Here is a 24,512-nt window from a genome sequence, read left to right on the forward strand (position 1 = left end):
ATGTGTTTTGTTTGGTTACAGCGTGTTGATCCAAAGACGAGGTGAAGTGAAGTAAGGACGTCTTACTCAGACAGATGTTTCAATCTGCTAGGAGAGATGGAACCAGGGGCCAAATGCATGTGACACACAGTAGAAGTGGACGTCGTGCTGACGCCTGAGAGGAGAGGCGCTGGGTTGGAGGAGCTGCACAGAGGACGTGGATTTTGACCTACACCCTCACAATGATGACGACGGACATTTCAAGTGGAAGAGACAGCTTGAGGGAGGTTTGGGGCACTCTGCAAGGAGCTCCTACACGGTGCAGAGTCTCTGAAATCTATTGCTACTATTGTTGTTGTTGTTTATTTGAGACAGAGAGAGAGAGAGAGAGCGGGGGGGGGGGGGGGAGAAGTGCAGAAGGAGACAGAGAGAGAATCTTAAGCAGCTTCCATATTCAGCATAGAGCCCATCGCTGGGCTCGATCCCTCAACCCTGGGAGAGTGACCTGAGCAGAAATCAAGAGTCGGATGCTCACCTGATGGAACCACCCCAGGCCCTCGCTAAATTTGCTGTTCTTGAAGGTGACACGGTTTAAATCTGACATCTTCCCTTAGCAAGTTACTTTTACAGATATGACCCTCAGTTTCCTCATCTATTAAACGATCTTACTTACACGATCGCTTTGTGGGTAAATCAAGGTAAGGTTTTAAAACATGTAGCACATCACGGAACTTTATCTCTATTCCTGCTTTCCCTCCTTAATCTACTCCTTTCATCCCAGTATCTTGATTTATTTATTTATTTATTTATTTGCATCCCAAGGTTTGCCATTATCACTCACCATGGGTTAAGTAAAGAAGAATGATGATTCATGAAGGAACAGAGCACTTTTCTTGTTTATTTAACCTTAGCTTGCCTGAATTATGTCACTTAAATGCATTCTATTTGATGCTAGATGCTAGATGATATATATGTACATACACACAGCTACACACACACACATACACACACACACTGAATTTTTCAAAAGGCAGAAACAAACTCTGGAGGGACTTAAGTAAATGGACGAATGATAAAAATTTAATAGAGGGCAGAACTATTTTGGAGATGATCTTAAACTTGACAGTGTTTTTCACTCAGCTTAGCCATGCCTGAGAACCACTATTTGGAGGAACTCAGTAGGGCCAGGATGGAGCCTGAAAATTATTTTCAATAACCATGAAGGTTATTGCTCCCAAGATGATGGCCATGTAGGGGCAATACCAAGCTGCGGGAGAGTACAGTCTCTAGACCCAGACCCAAGTTGAGGAAAGGATACTTTAAGCTCCTCCTCAGAATAATGCTGCTTGGTCTTACTGGCCATTAGTCAGGTTTCTTCCTCTTTTTTGCCTGCCAAACACAGCGACACTCAATTCATTGCTTTTATTGTAAGCCTCCATTCAAACTCTTAAGAAAGAAAACTGGGCTCACTGAAATTAATTGGATATACCATCAAAGGATACATAGTTATTTCCTTGTTCTTGATTTTCTACAGGTTTACTTTAAAATAGCTTATTTCTTCTTTAAAGTTAGACTTTCCAGTTTTTTAAACTGCTAACTTTGAACAGATCCAAAGTGTGCCTTTAATTACCTTGTGACTAGCTGGCCCATAGTTCGATGAAATTAATTGATTTTACGTTAAGGGGGGGGGGGTGACATCAGAATGACACGAATCTGCATTTTCCCCAGCTTTTCACTAGCCCTAGTAAGCCATGGGCAGGTGGCTCGGTTCCTGTTACCTGTGAAGGAGAATGTGTTTACACTTCCCGTGTGAACAGTCTCTTCAGGAGATGAGCATATTTCTTCTATTGATTCCTTGCCTGTGGAATTGTGAGGTCCTCGGATCACGGTGCAAACGTGGCTGGTAAAGTTGAAGTCACACATGCCGCAATGTGCTGTGGCTTCCAGAGACGCTGGGCACAGAGTCCTGCACTCTCTGGCTTCCTAGGTTGAGTGGTAGAGGTGGGGAGATAGAGAAAAGATTTAAAAATTACATCTGGACATACGTGGGGGAGGTTGTAACAAGTTGCAAATGAAATTTTCTTCCACTTGGTTCATAAATAAATGTCTCAAGATTCATGAAGAGAAATGAAGGCGGGGCATACACTACAAAGAGCAGTTTGGGTTTGGATGACACAGATGTGGATTCAGAATCCAGTTTTGCAACTTCTTGCTTCTGTGACCTTGAGGACGTCACTTATATTCTCAAAGCCTCAGCTTCTTCGGTGATGAGAAAATGGAAATTGCATTTACCATACAGGTTGGTTATGGGAGTCAAATGAGACAATACCTGTAAATGCCTTACACTTAGTAGATACTCTGTAAATAATAGCAGGGGTCATAATTTTATTATTGTTACTTCTCACTCTCCTGATGGAGCTTTGGAGAAAATAAAGAATGTGATATTTGAGAGTCTGCACTTTTGTGCTGTGGGGCAAGTTGGACCGCTAAGAAACATTCCTTGTCCAACTTTTAGAAACCTAAATATTTCATAAACTCTCACTATATTATTATTTACATCTGTAAACCTTTTTTTCTGATGAATCCCTGGACTTTGTTATTGGTGAGTGCTAATGTGTTCTAATGTCAGAAAGCGAAATACTTCATGATCCCAGATTATAGGAGATATAAATAAGGCAGTATTTTTATAATGCAAAGCTTCCCTTCCTCTTTCTTTTATATAGGTAGTATAATGTACTTAAAGTAACTTTGGTTATCAAAATGTATCCACATTCCATCTCTCTTACCTAATATAAGTTAAATTATTCTTCCAAATGTTGTCAAAATAAAGCTGCTTCAGAAAAATATCGTAGGATTTCTATTTGAATATAGTGACTTGAACACCTGCATTTATCTCCATTTCCTCTGAAAGCCCAACCGGATGGAAGTAAAGGAACATAGAAAGTCCAAGGAAGCAGAAAGGGGATGAATACATGCAGAGACAATACTGTGTGCTCAGTGATATCCATTTTGTGTTTTCTCCCTGGGAATACAATATTTGTAAGTCCAGCTCAGTAAGAAAAGCCACGTGACTAGAAATGCCCCTGTGATGACAGTATAGAAAATATGTATGTTGTATCCTTTCTGAGATCCATACATGCGTAATCATCCTCTTTCTTCCCTTTTCCATTGTGATCTGAGGGTTGTGTGTGAAGTCCCACAAAGGCGAAGACGTAGATCCCGAGACACTCCTTGGAGGAGAGCTGTCTGACTCACACTGGGTTGTAATTTGAAAGAACTGTTTTAAAATTTATTCTATTGACCCATCCCATACGTGAGTACACTGTTTTGATTTTGGCATGGTCTTATGTGTCGTAGCTAAAACATAAATTAGGGGCGCCTGGGTGGCTCAGTCGGTTGGGCGGCCGACTTTGGCTCAGGTCATGATCTCGCGGTCTGTGAGTTCGAGCCCCGCATCAGGCTCTGTGCTGACAGCTCAGAGCCTGGAGCCTGTTTCGGATTCTGTGTCTCCCTCTCTCTGACCCTCCCCCGTTCATGCTCTGTCTCTCTCTGTCTCAAAAATAAATAAACGTTAAAAAAAAATTAAAAAAAAAATAAAACAAATTAGAATTTTGAAGTTAGATATCATCTTGACAGCAACAACAAAACCCTAAACCACATGGAGTTGCTTTAATGCTTAGATAGGCAGTGGCAAATAAATACATACTGGGGTTTGGAAATTTGGGGAGCTCGGTTATGCCGTGGCTACATATTTGATAAAATTACGACCTGGGACAACTGTCAGAGTACGCCAGGGCTACTGCACTCCAGCCCTGGGGGAAGAGGTCACGATCTAAAACATCCTCAGTAGGTGTGTGCTGTTTCTGCTGCACTTGGTAAAGTGTTACAAAATGGCATAAGCTTAGAAGAGATTTGGTGAAATTAAAAGGAACAGAGAGACTTCACTGGAAGGTATAAGGTAGGAGCCAAAGAGGGCAAGCCAAATAAAAGTCTGCATGTTAAACAGCGTGAATCCCAGCCTCCTTTCCTACCAATTCCCTATGTGCTGTCAGCCAGACATATATCTTATCACGATCTAGGATGGATTATTAAGGATAGTCAAATGTACTTGCTAAGATTCTTGTTAATATGACTCTCTAACAAAAAGCCATCCTGCCACTCAATTCCCCTACTGTGTGCTCTCCACTAATATATGCCTGTGCACAGTGAGCTTTCCATTCAGCCTCCAATGGAAAGAATAGACTAGGAATAGACTAGGAATAGAATATGAAAAAAACAAAAATTCAAAGGGAGGAGAAATAAAGGAAGGGAAAGAAGAAAACTAATATAGAACCAAACAAACAAATGAGAAAATTCAAGGAACAAGGTGAACAATAAAAAAAAGCAACAACAATGGAATTAGTATTTCCAGAATAAATAAAAAAGACACCCCATGAATGGAACAAGAGTAGGATGCCATGAGTAAATAACTGTCAGCAAACAAGAAAGAACCCTTAAAAGCTATTAAAAAAATGATGATAGCTAAAAAATCAATCAATCAATAGAGAGGGTGGAAGATGACGTTAAGGCAATATCCGATCATGTTGAAAAAGATGAAGTGTTAACTAATCAGTAAACAAGAAACAAGAAGAAAAGATGAAAAGATGGAAAGATTGGCTTAGGAAGTCTAACACCAAACTAGTCTGTAAAAACAGATATAAAAAGGGAGCAAATTATCAAAGAAATAATAAAATAACATTCCTCAGAACTGAGGGTCATGAGACTTCACACTGAAAAAGTCCACAAAAAGTACATCACCATGAATAATGGTGATGATGATGATGATGATGATGATGATGATGATAATATCCACATGGAGGCACATTATCATGAAATATTAGACGGAATAAAGAGAATGTCCTAAAAACTTTCATAGGAAAAACAACCTGGGTACCTAGGAAGAAACAGGAATCAGAATAGCAATGAAAGTTTAAAAGTGCAGAAATTACTTTAAAATCCAAGTAGAAATAATTGTTAACCTGGAATTGTGTACCTAGCCACGCTATCAATCTAGAGGGAGGGTAGAAAAATGGTAATTTCAGACATCAAGCTCTCAAAAACTTTACCTTTCACGCACCGATACCCAGAGTGATCTTTCTCCAAAAGAAGGCAAAAAGGCAAGAAAGGGGGACTCTTAGATTGAGAACACTGGGACACTGACACAGGAGAGAAGTAAAAGAAACCCCCAAACCAACACTTAGGGAAGACTCTCTGGGGAGAAATGTCACAGTGGTCCAGTCCTGAATGGAGCAGGAGAGAGAAATCTCCATGAAAGACATATTCGCGAAACGAAGTGCAACCCAGACGTTGAACTTTACTGTAACACACTCCTTGATTCGGCATTCAGAAATAATGTCTTAATTATAATAATTTAATGTGAATTGTCAATATGGCTGTTAACTGGCTTTCATAAAGCCAATTTAAGTCAATTTAAAAGATCATGTATATATCCTGAACATTGTCCTTGAGTAATGGAAACTATATCTTCCTGAAGCCAAAATTAGATTCCTGGGAAACAAATGTGAGTGGATAATAATGAAACAAAGAGTTGTGAGCAATAGTGCCATTTCTGAAACTAACGGGTTTTCTGTCTTAATTTTTCAAATCTGAGTGCCCTTTTGAGGAGACTTTTCTACACAGATTCTTCTTAACTAGTCATTTTAAAGACATGTTCCTGCAACATCACCAGTTTTAAGACTGTGTGTTTCAGAAAAATTTCCCAGTCCAAATTTCTGAAAACATTGACTTGGAATAAATGCAAACTTTGGGAGCATACTGTTGGATAGATTTCTTTCAAGTTGCGTATGGTCATACCAATTTCTAAAACAATTTTGTAGATGAAAAACTATTTTTGATGGGTATTTCATATGATTCTTTACTTCATGAAGTACTTATTCTTTTTAACAAATTCATGAATTATCTTAATATTAATTGTTGCAAAGTGCTTGCTGGAACCCTAACAATTTCAAAGGTTAGTTTACATCTTAAAGTCTATGGTGTCCACACAATGTTTGTATAGTTGCGTCAGTTGGCATGAATGACCCAAACACCTATTTGCAGGCATCTCCTAAGGCAAAATGACTATAGGACTTAGTAGCATGTTTGGTTTTTAATGTCCCATAATCCTTTTCTTAAAATGTTAGGTTTCTGGAGTCCTGTCAAATTTAATTTTAACAAAATGTGACATTCCTGTCCATGAAGCATGTCAACATACAAACAAATGATACACTCATAGGTCTATCCGCTTTTAGAGTGGCAGGCATTTGTTAATCTTCAACTGTCTCAAGGAATAGGATATAAGCACAAGTGAATTTGCTGGATCTAAGGTCTCTATCAAAGGAAAGTGTTGGATTTGGGTTGGGGACCCAGAGGGAAGAAGCCAGAATTTCTCTCCCTTTCCATCCCAGCACCCATGGGCATAAAATGGCACCGCATAGGTCCCAGACGACATATTCTGGCTCTTTTGGCACACAGGCTTTCAGTCCTGCACTAATCTGAAGTGCTGGGTAAAGCTTCCTGAGAACAGCTAATCATTATTAATTCCTTTAGAATTCATTGCAATAACATCAATCACAGTGAACTCATTTGGTATTAATATGGATGTAATGTGAAAATGAATAATGCACACAGGAGTTTTTATATTCCTATTTTAGAAAAATAGTTATGAACAATGTATTTCTCTTTCCATTGTCAAATCAGCACCTCTGAGAGGTTTTCTATCAATTACCTTCATCATCATTCCAGTTGAAATCTTGTCAGAGCAAACATATTTCAAAGGATTATATCCAACTCCATTACAGCATTTCTGGCTCTTTGGAATAAGTTCAGTCTCACAGCATTTTACTGGCACCAGGTCATTCTTTTTAACATGTGCTTTAGACTCTCCACTGGAAGCTGAGCAGCATATGGTATCTGACATATTCACATAATCCTGCCCACAACAGAACATCCCTGCAACAATAAAATGTTATATATGAATATGAAATAAAAAAAAGGAAGAACACTGAGACTGCTATAAAGTTTGGTATAAAAACGTCAGACTCAGGCAGTTGCTACAATGGCACAATACAAGGTAGCACTTCCTTACCAAGGTGATTTAAATGTGCAGTGAGGGGTCCTTCTTACCAAGAGCACTAGACGCTAATTAGGTAAAGAACACACAAGAACAAGTGTTCCAAAATCATTCAGCGGGGCCGAACTTCTCCCAAGCTCCATAGGTAAAAAAAGAATCCCGATTTCCGTCATGAGAATTACCGGCTCATTTCGTGATGATAACATCGTGTTGCAGAAAAAGGGCTAGTTAAACTACGGGGAGTCAGAGGAAAGCTCTAGAAATTCACCAGGGAGAAAAGGTCAGCGAAACGCTCTGGGATAAGAGGCTAGACAGAGTAAAGAGGTAGCACCATCCAAGTACTGGAGGCGCTGTGGGAAGAGTCTGGGAAGTTTTTGCCTGGCTTTGTCTAGGGGACACGTCTGCTTCTTGGGCATCCAGTAAATCACTCGTTCATCATAAGATAGATTTGTTCAAAACGAGTTGCGCTTGCTCACTGATCAGGTGAGCAATTTGGCCACTAGTTTTTGAGCAGCACTGAGTTCTAGACCCATCACTGGACATGGATAAGAGATTGGGGTCGGTGGCAGAAAGACCTCGCAAGGAGGGGTCATTGGTTGCCACTTGTTGATGAAAGACACGTGTGCCTTTCCCACCAAATAGACTTTCTCCCACCAAATTCAGTTTGACTGCCTGTGTTCACATCATTTAGATCTTGCCATAGAAGAGATACAGCAGAAATTTAGACATAAAATCCTGAATAAATAAACAATACTCTAGAGTCAGATTAAGCCAGAAATTAAGGTGCCTACACTCCAGGTCACAGGGCTATTATATTAGAATTTATATCCAGTTATAAAGCAGCGCAGTGTGATGAATGATTTATTTTAATTAGAATTTTGTTTATTTATTATTAGTCCTGACTGATAACATAAAGAACCTCAACTTCAAAGTGCCCTGGGGTCCTGATTGTTTAATCTGGTCCTGTACAAACACCTACATTATGAAAGACACTCCTAATAATAGACCAGTGAGTTTTAAGTGCTTTTTATTTAAAAAAGAAAAAAATCATTGAAAGTAGACACTGGCTTGGTACACATCTTAAGAAAGATGTTTAGCCACACATGATTCCAAAGAACTTTCTCACTGATCTTTCCACTTCAAAAAAATATCTCCTAATATTTTATTTATTTATTTCTCATTGTTTTAAATCTATTTATTTATTTTTGAGAGAGAGAAAGAGAGAGCCAGTGGGGGGAGGGGCAGCGAGAGAGAGGGAGAGGATCCCAAACAGACTCCGCACGGTCAGCACGGAGTCCGATGAGGGGCTCAAACTCGGTAAACGTGAGATTATCACCTGAGCTGAAACCAAGAGTCAGAGGCTTAACCAACTGAGCCACCCAGGTGCCCCTCTCCTAATATTTTAAAACTTTTATCAATGTACATCATTGAGTACCACCAAGTCTTAACATGCCATGTCTAAATGTGGTAACTGTTCAAAATGATTGGTTTAAATAAAAGTAAAGTGTTTTCTTCAGTGCTTTATTAATAATATTAGTTGTTTTAACATTTCCAAGGAAAGATTTTTTTTCACATAAATACACCCAGCAGAGCTATCACTGTAATCTGAGTCTTGGTTATGACAGGTAAAAATGACATGTGTATACACACACGTGAGTACACACAATAAAAAGAAAAATCTACACCTTCAAGTTTTATAATGTTCGGACATTTTTTTCTGCTGCTTTCTGATCAGACATTCAAATACAACCTTGGATTTTTTCACCGTCATTTTTTTTCTCTAGCAGTTTTCTTAAAATAATTCATGTTTCTATTTTAAAGAGCAATCAAAATCTGAAAACTGGCCCTTTAGGGAGCAGAATACATTCTCCCCCTCTACTCCCAAGTTACCTTATGGTTTCACCATGCTTTAAGTATAAAATCAAAATGCAGACATTGACCTAATTCGAAACTCTAATCAGTCATCTGATCGCTCTGAGGGACTTTTGACAGGTCAACTAAAATTTTGATAATGAACTGTTTTTACACTAGAAAAAAAAAAAGGCTGCTTTCTTTCACAAAGAGCTTCATCTTTGTTTCACTGAATTAAAATTTTCAGCCAAGATTCCACTCTCATAACAAGAAGTGACTCCCTTTCTAGTTTCTTTGGTAAACCATTACTTCTTTAATTATTATCAACCTTGTTCCAGTGTGATAAATTGCTAATTACTTAATACCCTAATCAGCGTTCATTCTTTGCACAGATAAACTGTGACAGTGCCATTAATTTAAATAGTAATTTCACTTAATGGCCAGAACGGCACACCAGATTTTTATGCAGCATTTTCTGAAGACTGCATCCATCACTGCAATATTCTGACATAAAGATGTCTGACGTGCACTAACTCACTTAGGGAGAGCAGATGTTGTGGAGCGGAGTTTGGTAGTAATTCCCATAGTGCATCACTTCAGCATGAATGAGCTGCAAATTCAGAGACAGACAATCTTCCGAAACGGCATTGCAATAACTTCTGACCCCTGCTTAATTTATCACATGCAGCACTTGACTTTTGAACTTTGACACATAGAATGCACAATTTTAAATGTGCCAAAAGGAAAACAAAACAGGTCGTGTATTATTGATGGATCGATCTATTCTTCCAGAGGCTGTTCATTACATTTGTACACAGGTGAAGATTCTCTGTGGACAGATGTTACTAAAGTGGTACAATATACATAGAGCTATTAGATATTTATTTTTAATATCAAACTGCATATTTCATCTTCCCGAGCAGCATATATATCCAATGGGAAGCTCCCATTTCATTGGATACAACTGAGAAAACAGTGAAGGAAAGAGTTGTTTACTCACAATGTTATGAGTGGTTTCAATAGGTTACTAACATTAATTTAATGGCCAGGACCGAAAAGGAAAGCATTTATAAACATATGGTCCTGAGGAATCTCTAAATTGTTAATTCTCTAAAACAGGTGCTTCATTTTTCTAAAATAAAAAAAGAACAAGAGTTATGAATCATGCTTTTGAGATCAAAATAGTACAGTAGTAAAATCAAAGTCTGGAATGTGACAGATTCAGGTACAACTCTGGGACTGATCGTGGGGACCACATTTTAAACCAAGGGGTTATATATTAAGCCCACCAGACTGGAAAAAAAAAAAGTTTTGTGATTAGTCATTGTTAGGGCAAACTTACAAAATGGTGGCAGGATATGAAAGAAAAGACGTGCGTGCTTGTCTCCACCAGTAGATGGCTCTATGGCTGCCACCACAAAACAGAAATAAAGGGTAGAGCAAAAATTTCCCCAAATTGCTGAGCTATGTTTTAAAGTCTTTTATATTACACTTTCAAAATATTTTTAATGTTTATTTATTTTTGAGAGAGACAGATAGAATGCAAGTGAGTTAAGGGCAGAGAAAGAGGGAGACACAGAATCCGAAGCAGGTTCCAGGCTCCGAGCTGTCAGCACAGAGCTTGACACAGGGCTCGAACTCACAAGCCGTGCGATCATGACCTGAGCCGAAGTCGGACGCTCAACCGACTGAGCCACCCAGGTGCCCCTCTACATTAAAAATTCATTATGGCACATGGAAATCTTCCTGGAAAACATTCTTACATTCTTACATGTACCACTCTTACATAATGGATTTCTGTGCTCTGTTGCCCTCTTTGCAAACTTTCTAAATCCCATCTTACAAGACAAATAGCCACAGTCATTCATTCTGTGGAAGTCCTACTCCAGGACATGGAAACCCAGGATTCTCTTCCAAAGCACTTTCAACTCAGAGTCTCCTATCAAAGGCTGCATGGACAACATTTATAATAGAGATCAGGCAATATGTTCCAAAGGTATGTCATGAGCAGTTTCTCATGGCTAACTGAAAATCCTGTTCTCTTGGAATGATAGGGGGACTTTCATTTTCATCTCTCAATACTAAAAGATATGATCAAGTCCAATCCAAGATTAATGGCATAAATGATAAAGCCCTTTAAGCAAACACTAAGAATAAAAAAAGTAATAAAGAGGTTTCAAATACATCCAAAGAAAATGGTTAAGAATACATATCCACCGAAATGACGAGCATGACTTTCATCCCGAGATACCTGTATAACACTCCTACACAACTCATCTGCCCAGAGAGAGCAGTAAAAACATAAACGCTACCCCAGCACTTCTGTTCCAACAGCATCTGTTAATTCACTCCATTTATAAAATACATATTGACAAAGACAACTGAACTGGGACCAGGGAGATTTGATTTGGTGTGAGAAAGTCAATTCAATGTGATTTTGTTAAAGGGCTCCTGCAGGCAAATAAAAGAGTTTAAGTAATAAAGTACATAAAGAGATGTTTTACGAGCCAGCCTGGTCTTACGGCGGGCACACAATGCCAGGCAGTGAGAGAGGCCAGGCTTAGGAACAATATTGTGAGATCCAAACCCTCATGTAGCAGGTATGGTGTTGCTAGGTTGAGGAGAGAAAGGGCCATATGGATATTCTGGAAGGTCACTGAGGTCATAGTCATTAGGGGCGACAGGAGGGAGCGGCAGCAGAGAGAGGAAAAAGGCATGTGGAACGTGTCTATTTTAACTGAAACCTGCAGGAAGGTCAAGAGAATAAAAAAAAGAGAGGCTTTTCCTTTTTAAAAGTATCATTCCTCTGGTCCACCATGATTACCAGACTGGGCAGAATTGCACAATGTCATGGGAAACTCTTGAGCTAATCTTGATTTGCAGGAGTTGAGTAATGTCACAATTTGCTTAAGAAATATTTGACTAGCGTGGAAAACCATAGTGAAGTAAGGAGTGATTCTGAAATTTGGGCCCACGGATGGACTTCAAGGGTGTATGAAATTGCAGGCAAATTACTCTGTGTGTTTTATGTACCAGTATTTGAAGTGAGGCTTTGTAAAGATTTCTCAGGGAGCGTTTGACCCCAAAAGATTAGGCACCAGTTTCCTAGAATACAGTTACCTGTACTACATTTTATTTTTGGCAATGGTATTCTGACTTAGCTTTCCTTTTCCCTCATATTCATTTTGCCCCCAAATCGAATATATCTCCTTAAATCACAGTTCTTATCATCATGTTGACTCTTCCTTGATTACTAAATAATATTCAGATCCTTTTGCCTACTCAGACTTATCCCTCTCTACTTCCTTACACACGGTGCTATATTCACACTTTAGCTCAAGCTACACGCCTTAGCTGAAGTGTCCATCTTCCGTCTACACATCTCAACATCTTGTTCGTTGTTTGAGGTTCCAATCCAATGGCTTAGCTTTTTCCATCACCTTGACTGGAGTGAACTCTCAGTCTTAAGAATATGCTTGTGTCCACCCATCTCTTATGGACTGTGTTTAACCTTATTGGTACTTTCCTCCTTGATTAGATTATAAGTCCTTAAGGATAAAAATGGAATCTTAGCCAATTTTACACTCGCAGAGCACAGAGAATAATGTCTTGAGCATAGACACTACACAATACATTTTTATCGAATGAAGGAATATGGTAATTGACTTAAAAAAACAACAAATAAACAAAGATGCTAAAAGGAGACATTTTTGCTGTTATTTTAAAACTCTGACCCATTACAGAGTGGGCGAGCAACACTTTTGTACCCTGCCTTCCAACCTAGCACCCTTGCTCTGTCTTTTTTTTTTTTTTTAATTTATTTTTGAGAGAGAGAGAGTCTGGACTTGTGTGAGCCAGGGAAGGACAAAGAGAGGGAGAGGGAGAATCCCAAGTAGGCTCCAAGCTGCCAGCAAGGAGCCCGCTGAGGGACTTGATCCCACCAACTGTGAGATCATGACCTGAGCTGAAATCAAGAGTTGGCTGCTCAAAAACTGGGCCACCCAGGCGCCCCACCTTGTTCTGTCTTTACCTATTTTTAACTACTCAACCAAAAGAAGAGGAGATACTCAGCTGGTTGATCATAGCACAGGACAACTAACTCATTGCCAGGATTTTCTAGTACACATGATTACCATGCCTTAAGGCAGAGGTTCGCAAAGTTTGGTCTCAAGATCTCTTTACACTTTTACAAATAATTAAAGACTCCAAATAGCTTTTGCTTATACAGGTTATATCTGTTGATAAATACTGGGCTGGAGTCGAAAACAACAACTTTTGAAATATGTATTTACTAATTAATTTAAAATAATAATAGGTAACATTTGAGAAGAATAATATTGTTTTATATTTTTGCAAGCCTCTCTAATGGCTGGCTTAAAGGGAACTAAATTCTCATACCTGCTTCTGCATTCAGTTTGTTGTGATATCACACATGCAACCTCTGAAAAAGTTCACTGTACACACAGGAGAGAATGAAATTGAAAAAGGCATATAAGGGGCGCCTGGGTGACTCAGTTGGCCAAGTGTCCGTCTTCGGCTCAGGTCATGATCTCGCGGTTTGCGAGTTCGAGCCCCGCGTCGGGCTCTGTGCTGACAGCTTGGAGCCTGGATCCTGCTTCTGTTTCTGTCTCTGTCTCTCTCTCTCTCTCTCTGTCCCTCCCTTGCTCACGCTGTCTCTCTCTGTCTCTCAAAAATAAATGCAAAAAAAAGACATATAATAGGTTAGTATTAGCATGAAGATCATTTTGATCTCACAGACCGCCTGCAAAGTGTTTCTTCAAAGGGTCAGACCCATAGAAGACCCATGTCATTCTTTTTTTTTTTTTTTTTAATTTTTAATGTTTATTTATTTTTGAGACAGAGAGAGACAGAGTGAGAGCAGGGGACGGGAAGAGAGAGGGAGACACAGCTTCCCAGGCAGGCTCCAAGCTCTGAGCAGTCAGCATAGTGCCTGATACGGGGTTTGAACTCACAAACTGTCAGATCATGACCTGAGCTGAAGTCGGATGCTTAACAGACTGAGCCACCCAGGCACCCCCACGTCATTCTTTAAAAGTGACTGTCTCAGGGCCTAGCACTCATACATACTACCCTTTCTTATTCTTTTTTTCTTTTTAATTTTTTAATGTTAATTTTTGAGAGAGAGACACAGAGCATGAGCGGGGGAGGGGCAGAGAGACAGAGAAGGAGACAGAATCTGAAGCAGGCTCCAGTCTCCGAGCTATCAGCACAGAGCCCAAAGCGGGGCTCGAACCCATGGACCAAGAGATCATAACTGGAGCCGATGTCGGATGCTTAACCTACTGAGCCACCCAGGTGCCTCATATTACCCTTTCTTCTAACTTTGGCAAACATGAGGTGTGCACTCAAAGGGCAGAGTGTATAAGGCCTCTTTTTTTTTCCAGTCGCCCAAAAAATGTTTGCAATTTGGTAGTTTATGATACTGACCTTGCTCATTAGACCTGACAAACAGTTTGGGTTGGAGGGTGTCCAGTGCTTCTCCAAATATCATAATGATCAAAGAAAGAGGTTAAGAGCATGGGCTCTGTAGCCATTTGGATGCTGCTAGAATCCCTTCTTAGCCACAGAGGCAAGAGATTCCAGAGGAAATCTCCCAGACCCCCTTGCACTTAGGTGTCAACAGATAGTAAGTTCCAGTTAGTGAAATGTTAACTTAAATTTTGCTCTTCCTAGACCTGGCAATAAAAAATTCGCACACCCATTATTCCATGTTCTTTTCCTCTTTTGGTTGCAGGAATGGGTATAACCCCCTGGTGACCTTAGAAGCTACCTGTGGAAAGGCCAAAATACCTAGGGAAGAGAGGTAACCTGCAGATAGGTTCATATCCCAGTACTATTATACAAGAAAACTATAACCCCTATTGTATTTGAGACTTTGCAAATTTGGGGGTTCGTTTATAGCAGCAATTAATGCTACCTGAAATAATACAGCCACTTGGTAGCTATGTGATTTGGGGACAGTGTTTGTTGTTGTTTTTTGTTTTTGGGGGGTTTCTTTTGATAGGCATGGTTCAGGTATATCATTATTTGAACAAACCTGATTCTAATTATTTACCCAATATATATATATATATATATATATATATATATATATATATATATATATAGTTGAAAAGACCCAAAACGTAATCTTTCTATAGCATATGGCATTAGTTTAGTATTATGTTCTATATTTCTTTTGTATGGGGGACAGTTTTTAACTTTTGTTAGAAGCACTTCAGTTTCCCCATATCTAAAATGGAGATAATAGGGGCGCCTGGGTGGCTCAGTTGGTTAAGCATCCAACCTTGGCTTAGGTCATAATCCTGCTGTTTGTGAGTTTGAGCCCTGCGTCGGACTCTGTGCTGACAGCTTGGAGCCTGGAGCCTGCTTCAGATTCTGTCTCCCTTTCTCTCTGCCCCTTCCCTGCTCATGGTTTCTCTCTCTCTCAAAAAAAATAAATGTTAAAAAAAATTTAAATGGAGATAATAATAGTCCTTACCTCATAGGGTTGTTGAGAGCTTTAAGCATGTTATAAATGTGTGGGTATATTATGAAGTACACAGAATTCAGTTTGGCAAATAGTGAACACAGACTGTTGTTTATTTTTTGTTGTATTTTGTCTCCTGTTCATTGTGTACATCTTTTAGCCAATAATCAGTGTCTAGGAGACACCTGAGTGGGCTGAATTCCTTGGGTGTACTTTACTTATCTTTCGAATGCTAACTTCTTAAGGTTACGATTCAGGGGGAAGTTTTCTGAAAGGATTATGTTTCTACACTGAACTCTTGTGTATCATATGATTTAATGCATCATTTATTTGTAAAGATCTTAGAAAGTTAGTTTTTGTTATTGTTTCTTGGTTTTACCTGGCAAAGTCACCTTTCTTATTACCTTATAGTGCAGATCCAGGTGTCTGTGCGGTATGTTGGAGGTAATCCTTAAATTTCTGGGGTCAATGGAAGTGTCCTAATTGAAGTCCAATTCTGTTGTATGTAGGGCAACAATCCATCATCACTATTTTCTGGACAGTTGATGGAGATCAACAAAATGACACGGTACTATCAAACAGTCTGAGTATATGTTAAAGTCTTCCTCCATATATGTCTCACTGGAGAATGCATAGAGGGGTGCCTGGGTGGCTCAGTCAGCTAAGCATCCGACTCTTGATTTCAGCTCAGGTCATGATCTCATAGTTTGTGGGTTTCAGCCCCACACCAGGCTGCATGCTGACAGCACAGAGCATGCTTGGGATTCTCTCTTCCTTTCTCTCTGTCCCTCTCCCACCCACCAATTCATGTGTGTGCACTCTCTCTGTCAGAATAAAAACTAAAAATTAACAACAACAAAAAAAGAATGTACAGCACGGGTATAGTGTGGATCCAGGTGGGTGATTTATAACTGCATAGAATAGTAAATGCCTTGGGAACACACTTAATGGTTGTCCAAAGATAAAATAAAAAACTAGAAATCAGGCATTTTTTGTCTGAAAGAAGGAGAACAATCTTTCCCATACTGGGAGTACTGAAATTCAGTTGTGAATAATTTAATCAAGCATTTCTCATTTATTTAAGGGCTATGAAAATATTGGAAGTCTATTATTCTTGTTAAGATACAAGATTCAGGCACCCCCAGGATTGATACTTTTTAAATTTTTTGATTGATTAGTTTTGTTCTTCAAGTGTTCTTCTTAATAATTATCTTCAGAACTTTTACACAGAAGTAAGAGACTCTTAAATTCAGAGAACAAACAGGGTTGTTGCAGGGGTGTTGGGTGGGAGAATGGGCTAATTGATGATGGGCATTAAGGAGGGCACTTGTTGGGATGTGCACTGGGTGTTGTATGTGAGTGATGAATCACTAAATTCTGCTCCTGAAACCATTGTTACACTATATGTTAACTGACTTGGATTTAAATAAAATTTAAAAAAGGAAGAAAATGTGTATAAAAATATATACAATATATACAATGGTATATAACAATAACACTATACTAATTTCAACAATTATTACTGATATTGTGGATAACTTTTTGATGTTTTTTTTTTAAAGAAGAAATTATAGAAAAACAAGAAATTCATAGTTCATCTGCATCAAGATCTAATGGTGTCCTGAAATTATGCCCAGAGAAAGGCTGGAGTTCTCAACCCTTGCTAGTTGTATGGGCCGATTTACCCTGAAGCTAATGAGCTTGAATTTCAGGGCCGTTTTCTGACAAGAGCCTCTTCTAGGAAAAGCATGGTTATATATTTTTATAAAATTAGCAAATGTATAATCTTTAACTACAGTTTTTCATGGCCTCTGTCTCTTGCTCCTTTAACTTGCCTTGTATCTTATGTATCCTTGTATTGACTAAAATAGGAGAGTGACTGGGGCGCCTGGGTGGCTCAGTCGGTTGAGTGTCTGACTTTGGCTCAGGTCACAATCTCGCGGTCCGTGAGCTCGAGCCCCGCGTCAGGCTCTAGGCTGATGGCTCAGAGCCTGGAGCCTGCTTCCGATTCTGTGTCTCGCTCTCTCTCTGCCCCTCCCCCGTTCATGCTCTGTCTCTCTCTGTCTCAAAAATAAATAAACGTTAAAAAAAAATTATAAAAAAAAATAAAAATAAAATAGGAGAGTGACCGTGTACATTTTTGAAATCTAAGTAAGGGGAAGTTGAGTTGGGGCAATATTTCGTTTGGGTTCAGTAGCTATGTTTATGATTTTTGTCAATTCTATAAAAAAGTCATTAGGCCTTGAATATGCCATTTTAACTTCAATTTGGAAAGATAAGAAATGTGAGAAATTACAGACTCCTAATTTGGATGCATATAAGGGGAAGCTTTAAAGAAAGAGAAAGATCAGACAGAAAAATTAATGGCATATGAAACAAAAGCCGTAAAACTGACCAATAGAATCAACTGAAATATTGTGACATCAAGAGAATTATAACAAAATAAATTTTAGATTATAACAAAAGTAGTAAACTATTAAAAGAAACTGATGGATCTTAGATTGAAGTATAAATTATTACAAATTATGAAGAGAGGTAACTCATAAATACATTGAAAAAAATTATACTTCAGCTGATGCATAGGTAAAATAGTGATATCATTATAAATTATAGTTCAAATTCAGTCATAAAATGATAGCCATGAAAAACTGGTATGATGTTGTCAATTCAACAAATATTTAACACATGTCATCGCAAATTACTTTAAAAGAAGAAAACTCAGGGCACTTGGGTGGCTCAGTCAATTAAGTATCCAACTCTTGATTTCAGCTCAGGTCATGATCTCACAGATTCATGAGATCAAGCCCCCTGCATTGGGTCACTGTCAGTGGAGCGTGTTTGGGATTCTCTCTCTTCCTCTCTCTCTACCCCTCCCCTGCTCACATGCTCTCTCTCTTTTCTCAACATAAATAAATAATCTTTAAAAAATAAAATAAATAAATAAAAAATAAATAAAATAAGATAAAACTTAAAATGCCCTTAAATCTTAGAGAGATCCTTGGTAAATGTTTCTCTAAATTTGACAATAATCTAAGAACTTACATAATATTATAATAATAAAATTTGAAGCTTAAAACCACTTTTCTAAATTTCAATAATTAAAACGTATTTTGATTAGGAAAGAATGAATTATCTTTCTATGCTTCTCATTGATAAATGGCACAAAGTCATTGTCCCATGAAGAGGTGATCAAGGGTATAAGTTAAACATGTCAGGGGGAAAAAAGAGGGATGTGAGAAGTTATATAATCCAAACATGCTGTTTTTATGTTAGTGGCATTTGCTAGATTTTATTTTTTAAATTTGTAATTTTCATAATTTATTTTCCCCTTCTAAATAAATATTATTTTTATATTTTAATCATGTGTTCATCATTTTATTTTCTTTCCTTAAAGAGGACCCCCCCAAATTATATAACTTTCAGGCACCCAAAAATTCATTATGGAATCTTGAACAAGTGACTAATTTCTGTGTCTCAGCTTCCTCATTTTTAAAATGTAGACAATAATAGAACCTATCTAGTAAGATTGTTATAAAGATTAATTGAAAAAAAAAAGGATTGAGTTAGTAATGCATAAAACATTGGGCATAGTACCTGGTTGATAGTAAGCACTCAATCAGTGATAATGATTGCTATTAAAATTAGTGTTAATTTCATAGCTACCAAAGAATAAGGGAGCAAAAGAACTAACATATCATCAATAATAATTTTGTATACTGTTAGCATTGCTAGGAAATATTCTCTTGATCCAGAACCAGTGCATGCATTCACGTGTGTTTTTGTGTTTGTTTTTGTTTATGGTGGATATGACACTTCTCAACAGGAAAGAGCTTTGATCCATTTTCATGAAATGCATCCCCGAACATAAAAAAAGGTGAGATTACATTTTCATTTGTTGTAGAATATATACTTAAATGTATTAGACATAATTCACATGAGCTTTAATTACTTATTTGCTTTGTATCTAGGGCAATTTCCCGACCTGTGTTTCTCAGAATCTCCACCGATTGAAAAGTAGACAAGGGCTCCTTACCTGGAAGGCGACTGTACACCATGCCTTCTTCTTCTCCACCACAGCATTCTAAGTCTTTGTTCACAATCTGTCCGCCACAGCACTGCTGGCCATGGCCATCCCGAAGCCTCCCAGCACAGCAAATCTGGTTTCCTGAGGTGGAGTAAGGCATTCGGCCACAGCAGGAGTCGCCGATGCCAGTGGAAACCCGATTGTGCTGTTCATCTGGACAACATACTTCACCTGTCAATTTAGGACAATAACAATCATTGCATGAGTTAAAAGAAATATGCTTTGACTCACAAGGAAATTTTATCACAATCATCTTGCAGATGCCAACTGGTTGACAGAATTACTAGAAAGAATGCTGTCATTTTGGAGTTACAAAATTTCAAAACAATTTAAAAATTTTCAATTAAAGACGTATAAACATGGGTCTGCTCACATACACACATGGTAATTTAGAGGCAATGCTATGTTACCTATTTCCTCTCTCACCCCTAGTAAATGAACACAGTAGGTCTGGCAACATTGTAAGTGGTATTACAAAAAGTTTGCCTACAAATACTTTTCTATCTAATTAGTGTAATTTTTTTTGAAAGTGGAGTGGATTCAGAAATTAACATAAAATTGGTATTGCCTACATTATAATTTCTTTAACCAAATTTTATTTATTTAAGCAAACAAAATATTTCTGATGTGAAGCTCAGTTAAATGAGAGGAGGTAAAAATATTCTGTATCAAGTCAGCACATTAATACTTTTCTGGGCTATGACAGACACTGAATTTCACTAATGTAGCTGTACTTACATTCCCCCTTTACATGATATTCTGGGAAACTTGAAACAAGAATAAAATAACCTTTTGACTGGTGCCTTGGGATCAGAGTTTAAATTTTATAAATATCAATAGGCAGCATTTTTTTCTTTTTTTTTTCTTTTTTGATATGAAGATGCTTCTAAAAGACAGGAAAACTCCAAAAGACAAAAAAAAAAATAAATTTATTCTTTTAAGGATAGCTTAGAAAGGACTACCGACTTGGTGGATCTAAAATTCAAACTGTACTTCTCTCTATCTCATGACCCAACTCTCAGTCGACCTCCTCAGTTGACCTCCTTTATGAACCCTTGAACCTTCACTCTCTCCTTTCTCTTGCCTTACTCCTCTTCTTTTTCCTGCATCTTCAACAGACCCTCTTCCTTCTCTTCCACTTCCCCTTTTAAAACATATCTTTATCCCTGGACAATATCTCTTCATGTTATCCTGCGATCTGTGGTCTGTGAGTATATACACCAGCCTGGCAGGTCTTTTAGTTCTAAGCCTTGGATGGTCCAGATAAGATTTAAATAATCTAGTTAATGACTTACCAAGCCTTCTTAAAAGGGAGGCTCAAGTTCACTGAAGAATTTAGGATTGCCTTAGGAATTTATAGTCCTGGACTCCCTTATCAATTAGTTTATCTATGTGTGAAGTCAAGATATGCCAAAACTTTGTTAGTAAAAGCAAGACGATTTGCTTACCAAAATGATATTAAAAATGTGGGACAATATTTAAGTATGGATAGATATATAAAGAACAAAAAAACCCCAGATACTCTAGCAGGTATCCTTGAAGTCTTTCTTGTCCATATTCATTGGTCAAAAATCCATCCTACCAGATGAAATGGACAAATTACTAGAAACATATAACCTAAAAGACGAATTATGAAAAAATAGAAATTCTGAATAGATGTATAACTAGTAACAAGATTGAAGCAAAGTCCAAACCTCCCAACAGAGAACAATTCTGGATCGATGGCTTCACTGGTGAAATTTACCAAACATTTAAAGAATTAGTACTAATCCTTCTCAAGGCACCTGGGTAACTCAGTGGGTTGGGCTAACTGTCTGACTCTTGATTTAGGCTCAGGTCATGATCTCATGGTTTGTGGGATCAAGCCCTGAGTCGGGCTCCACACTGACAGCACAAAGCCTGCTTGGGATTCTCTCTTTCCCTCTCTCTCTGCCTCTCTCCTCACACCTGCTCTCTCTCTCTCTCAAATAAATAAACGTTTAAAAAATTCTAACCTTTCTCAAACTCTTCTAAAAAACTGAAGAGGAATACTTTTTAACAAAATTTATGAGGCCAGGTTTACCCTGATATTAGACAGACACTTCAAGAAAAGAACAAAGCAAAAACTACAGACCAATATCCCTTATGAAAATTGATGTAAAACTTCTCAACAAAATGCGAGTGAACTGAATTCAAGAGCACATTTAAATGATTATACCACATTACCAAGTGGGATTTATTCCTGGGAAGCATGAAAAGATGATTCAACATATGAAAGTCAATCAATATGACATACTATTTCAACAGAATGGAGAAAAAAAATACATGATTACCTCAAATGATGTAGACAAAGCATTTGACAAAATCCAACACCATTCTAGTATAAAAACATTCAACCAGCTAGGAATGGAAGGAAACTACCTCAACATAACAAAGGATGTGTATGAAAAACCCACAACTAACATTATAATCAGCAGTGAAAGCTTTTCTTCTAAGATCGGGAAGAAGATGAGGCTGTCAGTTTTTGCTACGTCTATTCAACATAATATTGAAATAGCTAGCCAGCCAGAGCAGTGAGGCAGGACAAAGAAACGAAGGACAGCCCAGTTGAAATGGCCTAAGAAAAATTATCTCTGTTCACAGACTATATAACCTCATATGTAAAAAAAAAACCCTAGAGATTCCACCAAAATCCTGTTAAAACTAATAAAAGAATTCAGCAAAGTTGCAGAATACAAAACCAATATGTAAAAATTAGTCGTGTTTCCATACACTAAGAATCAACAATCTGAAAAGGAAATTTTTTTAAAAGCAATTCCATTTAACATAGTATATAAAAAAAACCCACTTAATAATAAGCTTAACCAAGGAAGTGGAAGACTTACACACTGAGAAGTACAAAAAACTGATGAAAGAAGTTAAAGAAGACATAAATAAGACATCCCATGTTCATGAATCAAAAGACAATATTGTTAAGACATCAATACTACCCCAAATGATCTATAGAGTCAATGCAATCTGTATCTAGATCCCAACAATATTTTTTGCAGAAGTAGAAAATATATCCTAAAATTGCAATGGAATCTCAAGGGATCCTAAATAGCCAAAACAATCTTGAAAAAGAACAGAGTTGGAAGGTCTCACATTTCCTGATTTCAAAACTTACTACAAAGATACAATCAATACCACAAAGATACAGTTAACAATCAAACAGCGTGGTCCTGGTACAAAGATAGACAGATAGACCAATGGAAAAGAATAGACGGCCCAGAGATAAAACCTTACAAAATGACCAAATAATTTTCAACAAGGGTGCCAAGACCATTTAATGAGGAAAAGACCATCTTTCCAACAAATACTGCTGGGAAAAGTAAATATCCACGTGCAACAGAATGAAGTTGAACACTTACCTTATACATACACCATATACAAACATCAACTCAATGTGGATCAAAGACCTACATGTAAAAGCTAAAACTATAAAATTCTTAGAAGAAACATAGGTGGAAAGCTTCACGACATAGGATTTGCAATAACTCTTGAATATGAGATCAAAAGTACAAGGCAACCAAAGAAAAGTAGATGAATTGCACTTCATAAAAACTTAAAAGTGTTATGCATCAAAAGACACTATCAACTGAGTCAAAAGGCAACCCATGGGAGAATACACTTGTAAATCACATAAATAATAAGAGACTAATATCCAAAAAGTCTAAAGAACTGCCACTTAACAACAAAAACACAAACAACCCAATTAAAAAAAAATGTCTAAAGTACTCTTATAGACATTTCTCCAAAGAAGATATTCAGATGACCAGCAATCATATGGGAAGATGTTGAATATTATTAATTATTAGTTAAATGCATATCAAAATCACTATCAGATATTTCTTCATACCCAGAACAGCTATTATAAACAAACAAACAAACAAACAAACAAACAAAAAACCCACAGAAAATAATATGTTAGCGAGGAATTTGAGAAATTAGAACCCTTGCACATAATAAACTTGCACACTGCTGTTGGGAATATAAAGATATTTTTTTAAATGTTTATTTATTTTTGAGAGAGAGGAAGACAGAATGCCAGCATGGGAGGGGCTGGGAGAGAGGGAGACACAGAATCCGAAGCAGGCCCCAGGCTCCAAGCTGTCAGCACAGAGCCTGATGCGGGCTCAAACTGACAAACCATGAGATCATGACCTGAGCTGAATGAAGTCAGACACTTAACCGACTGAGCCGACTAGGTGTCCTATTGTTGGGAATATAATACGGTGTAGCTTCTGTGAAAAACATTCCAGCAATTCCTCAAAAAATGACACACAGAATTTCCACATGATCCAGGAATACCACTTGTGGGTAGAAAGCTAAAAAAAATAATAATAATGGAAAGCAGAGACTCAAACAGATATTTGTACACCAATGTTCATAGCAGTATTATTCACAATAGCCATAAAGTGGGAACAACCCAAATATTCATCAACAGGTGAACGGATAAACAAAATGTGGTGGATACATACTATGGAATGTTACTCAGCCTGAAAAGGAATATGATTCTGACATACGCTACAACACAGATGAACCTTGGAAACATTACGGTAAGTGAAAGAACCAATCACAAAATGGCAAATATTATATGATTCTACTTATATGAAATACCTAGAGAAGTCAAATTCATAGAGATGGAAAACAGAATGGTGGTTGTGAGGGGCTGGAGGTAAAGGACAATGGGGAGTGAATGTTCAATGGGTACAGAGTTTCAGTTTAGGAAGATAAAAATGTTCTGGAAACAGTACTGGTCCTGACTGCACAACTACATAAATGTATTCAGTGCCATTAAACTGTGCACCTAAAACTTGTTAAAATGATAAATTTTGTTATGTCTCCTGTGATGCCCCCGATTTCGAATCTGAGAGACCACCAAGGAGCCGATACCGATGCAAACGCACAAGGGTTTATTTGCAAGCTCGAGCTTGGGCCCAAGTATACCCGACACAGCGGAGCAGGGACTTGGACCC

General features: G+C 37.9%; 1 protein-coding gene across 2 annotated transcripts in view; it reads right to left on the bottom strand.

The window, feature by feature from the left end:
• Positions 1-24,512, bottom strand: part of USH2A (usherin) — a 745,506-nt gene that overhangs the window by 160,600 nt on the left and 560,394 nt on the right. For both annotated transcript variants that reach the window (XM_058701414.1, XM_058701413.1), the window contains 3 exons: positions 19,465-19,686; positions 6,746-6,969; positions 1,758-1,962 (listed from right to left, as the gene is read on the bottom strand). In XM_058701414.1, the coding sequence (XP_058557397.1) occupies positions 1,758-1,962; positions 6,746-6,969; positions 19,465-19,686 (651 nt within the window). The remainder of the gene's footprint in view (positions 1-1,757; positions 1,963-6,745; positions 6,970-19,464; positions 19,687-24,512) is intronic.

Source organism: Neofelis nebulosa, chromosome 15 (assembly GCF_028018385.1).
Source record: "Neofelis nebulosa isolate mNeoNeb1 chromosome 15, mNeoNeb1.pri, whole genome shotgun sequence".
In the NCBI taxonomy this organism is placed as follows: Eukaryota; Metazoa; Chordata; class Mammalia; order Carnivora; family Felidae; genus Neofelis; species Neofelis nebulosa.